General features: G+C 38.7%; 2 protein-coding genes across 4 annotated transcripts in view; both read right to left on the bottom strand.

Moving 5' to 3' along the window:
• RPA4 (replication protein A4) overlaps nucleotides 1-2,649 on the bottom strand; it is a 34,464-nt gene extending 31,815 nt beyond the window's left edge. Inside the window, 6 exon segments of the mRNA XM_070783975.1 lie at nucleotides 2-109; nucleotides 111-284; nucleotides 287-374; nucleotides 376-481; nucleotides 484-630; nucleotides 633-2,649. Of these exon segments, the coding sequence (XP_070640076.1) occupies nucleotides 2-109; nucleotides 111-284; nucleotides 287-374; nucleotides 376-481; nucleotides 484-630; nucleotides 633-744 (735 nt within the window). The 5' untranslated portion in view covers nucleotides 745-2,649.
• Nucleotides 1-7,747, bottom strand: part of DIAPH2 (diaphanous related formin 2) — a 984,078-nt gene that overhangs the window by 737,014 nt on the left and 239,317 nt on the right. For all 3 annotated transcript variants that reach the window (XM_070783973.1, XM_070783972.1, XM_070783974.1), the window contains one exon: nucleotides 2,656-2,795. In XM_070783973.1, the coding sequence (XP_070640074.1) occupies nucleotides 2,656-2,795 (140 nt within the window). The remainder of the gene's footprint in view (nucleotides 1-2,655; nucleotides 2,796-7,747) is intronic.

Below are 7,747 nucleotides of genomic sequence, written 5' to 3'. Positions count from 1 at the left end.
GGTAGATGTGGCCCTCCACAGTCAGATAATCAATGGCTTGCTTGACAGTCCAGATGCTCAGGTCGCAAAGCTTGGTCTGGAGCTCATGAATGCTCTTGCCTTCCCTATGGAGGACACTCATGAATCAAATGCAGCACCTCGTTTTGGACGAAACTGGGGTGGTGCTCGCCGTGCTTCTGGGCTTCATCCATTTCTGATGGATCAACAGGGCCACTTTGCCCAGAGGCCGCTTGGCAGGTGTTATCCAGCATCATGTGTACCTTGACCATTTCTAGAATATGTATGTGCTGTACTCGTTCATGTCTTGGAGGACATGGATTTTCAACATCTCAAGGCTCTTCACCTCCGCAGAACATTCGAGGATACCAAACACTGGTATATACTCCCACTGGAAGCAGAGTCACCTCCTGCTTTGCTTTATCTCTGCCAACCCACTGGCAGACCTCGATAGGTTTAGTGGTCATATCATCAATCTTATAAAGTAACTTACAGTCTTCTCTGCCTGCCTGATTATTCCCATGACAGAAACTTGGGAAATCTTGATTCCTCTATTCTTGAAGATGTTATCAACCAGACTGGAGGTGAGCAGTTGGTTTACACAAGGAACAACAGCCTGGATTTGGGCCTGGATCCCATGGACTTAGTAGCAAGAGCTACCCTGCCCTGAAACAGTGGGTCACTGCTTCCGCTGGCTACACCTGGGGCAGAAATGCTGCCATAGCTCCCAAACCCATTCTTACTCATTTTAAGGGCAGCTCCCGCAAAAGAGGAAGTGGGCTTTGGCTCCAGCTAGCAAGTTCCACAGGCAGGCTCCAACCTTTAGCATAGGCTACCACCCAATGCGGAGTTTGTGAGGCCTGCAACTGTGGAGCCAATCAGTTGCCAGGATGCAGCTGTCTGGCAACTGGGACCTGCCAGCTTCTCACTTCACCCAAGAATTCTTTGGCGTGGTCTGATACCTGTTCTGCTGTATTTTAAAAGACCCATGTGCAATTTCAAACTTTTTCCGCTATCTTTATAAAAATACATTTTAACAAGGTTCCCCCGCCCCCACTTTATTACTAAATGTCACAAAATCTATAGGCACATGTAAAAGATTCATTTATTCACTCATTCAGTTAACCATTCAACAGAAATTTTCAGAGCAGTAAGTTCAGTATAGTTTGTGTGAGGAGGCAGTGGTGGCAGAGCAGGGTGGCAGGACAGGGACAAGGGAGAATCCGCCACTTTTACTGTCCTAAAGGACTCACATGTTCAAATCATTAAAACCAGAAGCATTCTGGAAAAAATAGCAAGACAGCCACCTCTGAATAATTATCAAATCCAAATGCAAGTCATATCTTATGATTACCTTTTTAAACTATTTATTGGAGAATTACACTCTTCGAGTTATTCTGCCAAATGCATTACTGGTAAAAATAGATAGTATAAGATATTTCAATTTATACATAAATTCAAACAAAACAACTGAGCTCTAAATTATTTGCAAGCTTCTGTGGATAGGTCAAGGAAGTACTAGTCCCATCCTATATTAGGAAAATCAAGAAAAAAATGGAAATAACAGTTTCTGTATACTCAAATTTCTGAACTTAATATTTTAGTAACTGTGGAAGTAGATCCCAGAATATTTTCATATTATACTGAAAATCTATTTATCCCTATAAAGACATTTTATGTGGAGTGTATTTAACTTAAAGGCTTTTTATGGTTGATAAAAGAACACCAATTATTGGAATCTATCACTAGCAAGAACTTCTTCCTTAAAAATCCTTCACACCTAGGTAATAACCTAAATCTGTAGATTTTTAAGGAGTTTATTAATACTCTCCTATTTACTTTATTGGTTAAAATAAACTGATTTTTGCTATCCCAAATTACATAAAAGTGTGAATAAATATCTAAAACTTGTAAGAGAATACAAAATTCTATTTACTTCTCAAGTTAAAAAGGAATAATATCAGACTTCCCTGGTGGCACAGTGGATGGGCATCCACCTGCCAGTGCAGAGATATGGGTTCAATCCCTGGTCTGGGAGGGTTCCACATGCCAGTGACTGGCTGGGCACGTGCTCCACAACTGCTGAGCCCACCTCTAGAGCCTGCAAGACGCAACTACTGAGCCTGCATACTGCGATCACTAAAGCTGGTGCACCTGGAGTCTATGCTTTGCAACGAGAAGCCTCCACAATGAGAGGTCCGCACACTGTAACAAAGAGGAGCCCCTGCTCACCACGACTAGGGAAAGTCCACATGCAGCAATGAAGACCCAGCACAACCAAAACTAAAATAAGTTTCTTAAAAGAGAATAATAGAGCCATACATGTAATTTATTTTACAAATAAATATATAATAATTGTTATCTGAGTACAGACTTTCATATAAATGTGGATATTTAACCTCTGGACCCATATTTTACATAATCAATGAGGATTTAACCATCCAAGTAATACTTGTATTCTTAAAATTGCATGTTATTGGAAATCAGATTAACTATATATTTTTAAATGTTTAGACCTCATAATTAGACATTGCTTTATTAGCTAACATCAGACATCTGGTCATGGAATCTTGAGGTCAAAATGATGTGATTATATTCCCAACAATCATATACAGTACAAATTGTATGAGTCGCACCAAAACAGTAAAAAGCACTGACCTGACAGGATTGCTGGTTAAAGAAACCCTCAGAGATTCTAGGCAGTTAAGGAGTTTCTCATCGGAAATACCAGATCGTAATTCATGAACATATTCTTGTGAAGATAGGGTGCATTCATGTTTGCTGTTTTTCAGTCCTCCCTATTAAATAGGAAAAAAACACGAAATTCTTTTAGACAAACAACAAGGTTTTAAAAAAAAAACTTTTAAAATAAAATAATGCATAGAATATGTAAATATTTTACTAAAAAATGTGTGCAGAGTGTCAGGCGTTTAAAATCTTTTGGTCATCTAGAATTGACATGGTAAAGACATGTGGATAGACTTCAACACTCTCCTCAACCTCATTTAAAAGAAAATTATACTGATGGTGCTTATGACCTGAACAGAATATGGACTTGAGTAGCATTAATGCTCAGAGAAGGCAATGGAACTCCACTCCAGTACTCTTGCCTGGAAAATCCCATGGGTGGAGGAGCCTGGTAGGCTGCAGTCCATGGGGTCGCTGAGGGTTGGACACGACTGAACGACTTCACTTTCACTTTTAACTTTCATGCATTGGAGAAGGCAATGGCACCCCACTCCAGTACTCTTCCCTGGAAAATCCCAGGGACAGAGGAGCCTGGTAGGCTGCAGCCCATGGGGTTGCTATGAGTCGGACACAACTGAGCGACTTCACTTACACTTTTCACTTTCATGCATTGGAGAAGGAAATGGCAGCCCACTCCAGTGTTCTTCCCTGGAGAATCCCAGGGACGGGGGAGCCTGGTAGGCTGCCATCTATGGGGTCAGGTCTCGCCTAAATTTAAAGTCCAAGCATTAGGATTAACATTAGCTGGTCCTCCTTTACCCGTAGGACATACATTTAGAAATCATTTTATTAAGTTTACTAGTTACTTCTATTCTACAAAATATAATGCAAAACATTATGCTATGCTATGCTATGCTAAGTCACTTCAGTCGTGTCCAACTCTGTGCGACCCCATAGACAGCAGCCCACCAGGCTCCCCCGTCCCTGGGATTCTCCAGGGAAGAACACTGGAGTGGGCTGCCATTTCCTTCTCCAATGCATGAAAGTGAAAAGTGAAAGTGAAGTCACTCAGTCATGTCCAACCCTCAGCGACCCCATGAATTGCAGCCTAACAGGCTCCTCCGTCCATGGGATTTTTCCAAACAAGAGTACTGGAGTGGGGTGCCATTGCCTTCATAACCCAAATCTATTGAAATATATCAGAATATCACCCTATCTCAAAACCAAGTGAAAATGGTTATTAAAATGTAAGACAATATAGTCTCCGATTAGCATGTTAGTCTAAAGCATTCACCAGTTCCTAACTATTCCTTCCGAACTATGCTACTCACATGCTATCGATTAATCTTTAGAAGTCATTAAATGCATTTATCTGATATTGACTATTTTTTAGCTTAATTTCCAATATACACAGGGTTATTTCTAGAACTCATTATCTCATCACAGCTTCTGAGCTTCATCGCCTTGCCATAACTATGTAAGTCATTTGGGGAAAAGGCCGGGAGAAAAACATCAACAACACATTCATGGTTCTAATAATTCATAGTTTCAGATCCCAGATCTACATAATCATAACTGCCCCTTTCCTATATTACAAATGTATCCCCCTGGATTAAAACTCTAGCTTGGAGCCCATTTTGTAAGTTCATATGAATTACACTCAGTTTTTGCTAAGTACCTAAGCTATAAATAGGAAAGCAATTTTCTTTTCAATTTGATAGAAGTTATGTCATTAAAGGATATAGAGTTTAAAAAAAACAGTGTGTTAATAATGAGAAATAGATTCCCTAGGATTTCCTAATATTTGGCTTTTTATTGAAAAGGCCTCCTGATACAGAAATTGTCAACCATTCTTAATGTCTGAGTTTTATTTTTTTTATTCCATTAAATAGCAAATGTTTAAAGTCTGATAAAGTCTCATGTACAAAAACTATTCCCTTACACCACCATGGCCCTTTCACTATTATAGCACTTGAGACATTGGGGCAGAGGTGAGTCTCTTTCTCTTCTAGACTGGAAACTCCATGTATGCCAAGTGTCTAACACAGTGATGGTGTTTAGTGAGCATCAGCAAAAGTGTGCCATTACTGAATCTGTCCATAATAATTACAGAACAAGGAATACAATTTCATATTTTCACTCCAGTTGGACAGTAGATATTTAGGAAGTCTACTGAATAAATCACCATATAGATGGCACAGTAAGTAAAATCATCACCTTGAAATCATTTTCACATTTCTGTAACTTATTTGCCCAGCTCTTAAGGCTACAGATCCACAAGGACTAGCAAGTAAACATTTATAGTATAAAATTTTGCAGATCTGAAGTCACATTCCACTTTCATAGGACCCCCAAATTTATTTTCTCAATTAATGGATGACAAGGCCATACTGATCCTCCCCTGGAGGCTTTATATATACAGGGCTTATTCCTGTAGAACGATCTTTGTATTTGCTGTTTTTTCTGCCTGGAAGACTCTGGCCTCTCCATTGCTGGTTCTCATCATTTATGTCTCATCCCACCAGTCTTCCTGTCTTAACACTGCACTTATCATCACAACATCATTTTAAATCTCACTTATCCTATTAGCTTTATATAATTTTACTGCTTTATATACTTGTTTACTGTGTACTTCTCATTAAAATATAAGCTCTACAAAGCAGGAAACTTGCCTAACTTGTTCACTGCTCTATCTCTAGATCTTAACACAGTGCTTGGCACAGAGTTAAGTACTCAACATATATTTCTTGAAGGAGTGATGGATATATGAAGGGTGAATAATCGAAAAAGGTGAATGACTGGTGACCTTCAACATGCCAAAGCTTTCAAATTCGGTTTAGTTTCACTTCAGAATATTACAGTCCCGAGACATTCCATTACAATATATTCAGAGATGCTGCTGCTGCTGCTGCTAAGTCGCTTCAGTTGTGTCCGACTCTGTGTGACCCCATAGACGGCAGCCCACCAGGCTTCCCCATCCCTGGGATTCTCCAGGCAAGAACACTGGAGTGGGTTGCCATTTCCTTCCCCAGTGAATAAAAGTGAAAAGTGAAAGTGAAGTCACTCAGTTGTGTCTGACTCGTAGCGACCCCATGGACTGCAGCCTACAATGCTTCTCCATCCCTGGGATTTTCCAGGCAAGACTACTGGAGTGGGGTGACATTGCCTTCTCCGATTCAGAGATGCTAGCATAAGGTAACTTTAGATAGTATATGGTACGCTGGGAATGGCTCAAACTGCCACTAGATATGCATCAAGACCCTTTCATTTACCTTCTAGGTAATCTTTGCTCAGATGACTGAACGGATCTCTATAAAAATAATTGCTCATGCTTGATTCAGGGGTAATAAATACCAATCCCTCATATTTGTTATGAGGATTAAGTCAGACAATGCATATCAAAGTGCCAAAAACAAGAAGCATTTCATATATGCTGTGGCTTCCCGTGTGGCTCAGTGATAAAGCATCTGCCTGCCAATGCAGGAGACACAAGAGATGAGGTTTCAATCCCTGGATCCTTGGATCAAGAAGATTCTCCAGAGGAGGAAATGGCAACCTGCTCCAGTATCTTTGCCTGGAAACTTCCATGAACAGAGGAGCCTGGTGGGCTAAACTCCACGGGGTCACAAAGACTCAAACACGACGGAGCAAACATGCACATATGTATGTTGTACCATAGAGAGTAAGGTACTGAGAAAACGTTAACTTCTCTTCTTCTACATGGTTGTGGGTGAGAGATTCTTTATGGAACCACTGGGTCAGTCTATCACCTTGGGAGTCACCTCTCCCTCAAGTCCTAGAAATTGGTTTAAATTTCATAATTGAGGATACTCTATGGTTATACAGAATGAAAGCAAACAATATAATGGTGCAAGACAGAAAATATATAAATTTATAGAACAAATGCCTTTAACCAAGCTTAGACGGACTTTGGGGTTTTAACAGTAGTTCATATTTGAGAATTATGAAAACATGATAGAAACAGCATAGAAAGGCCGGACTGGCCCTTAAACACCAGCTCTTTTAATATTACCATTATAGAAATAGGGAATCAAATTGATTTACATGATCCTAACTACAGGTAATTAATGAGGTTGTGAGGATAAAACACCAACATTCTGGTCCTTGGGTTATTTTTTTTCTTTAACTATATGTCACTTTTCCTCAACATTTCGTAAAAAAAAAAAAAAAATCAACAAACATTTAATTCTGAAATCTCTATTACAAAATGTCAAAGTATCTTCAGTGTAATCAATATGGTACAACATAATATTAAAGAGATCACCTAAAGACAAAACAGTGCAATAGATTAAACTAATTCTCACTATATTTAATAGAGCTGTAATATAAGAATGGCTTATTAATATCCAATAGATTAAACTAATTCTCACTATATTTAATAGAGCTGTAATACAAGAATGGCTTATTATTAACATCCTGTTCTGATACTGAACAAAGGAAACAACTAGATAATGGATTGATAATAATGAAAATTTTAATTAGCTGCTCTGTACGAGATTAATGAAAATTACCACTGCGCCCATTTGATCTTTAAAAAATAATGCAGACAAAGTTAGCAATTAGCACATACCATGCTATTCCAAAGCTAGGTGAACAAAGAGCTTTCCTAATTTGAAACCATTCCTTAATTTGAAAATCATTAGAATGGAGATACTTGTCAGTATGACTGTGTTTGTATTATTCTAAAACACTACACAAAGAACCAAAAGAAACTTCAGTTCAGTTTACAATCATCCTACTCTAATATGAAATTTTCATATCAAAATCAGACATGCAATATTCTAAAAAGATATTTTAAGATTGCAGTGGAGATACCACTTTTGATTTTAAATTGACTTGGTCTGAGTATGACCTGTTATTCTTTAATGTAAATACAGACTTACTTATAAATTGAGGAAAGGTTCCACATTCTAAGCTGTAAAGGTGTCTTGCTGCAGACACTGGGAAAAACTATTAATTGTACACAGGTCTTTTCAACTACAGAGTGCACACAAATAACAATTACTATCAATGGTATAATCTTCAAATAGGAAGGACAATA

This window comes from Bos indicus, chromosome X, assembly GCF_029378745.1.
Source record: "Bos indicus isolate NIAB-ARS_2022 breed Sahiwal x Tharparkar chromosome X, NIAB-ARS_B.indTharparkar_mat_pri_1.0, whole genome shotgun sequence".
Lineage (NCBI taxonomy): Eukaryota > Metazoa > Chordata > Mammalia > Artiodactyla > Bovidae > Bos > Bos indicus.
This window is presented reverse-complemented; position numbering and strand designations above follow the sequence as displayed.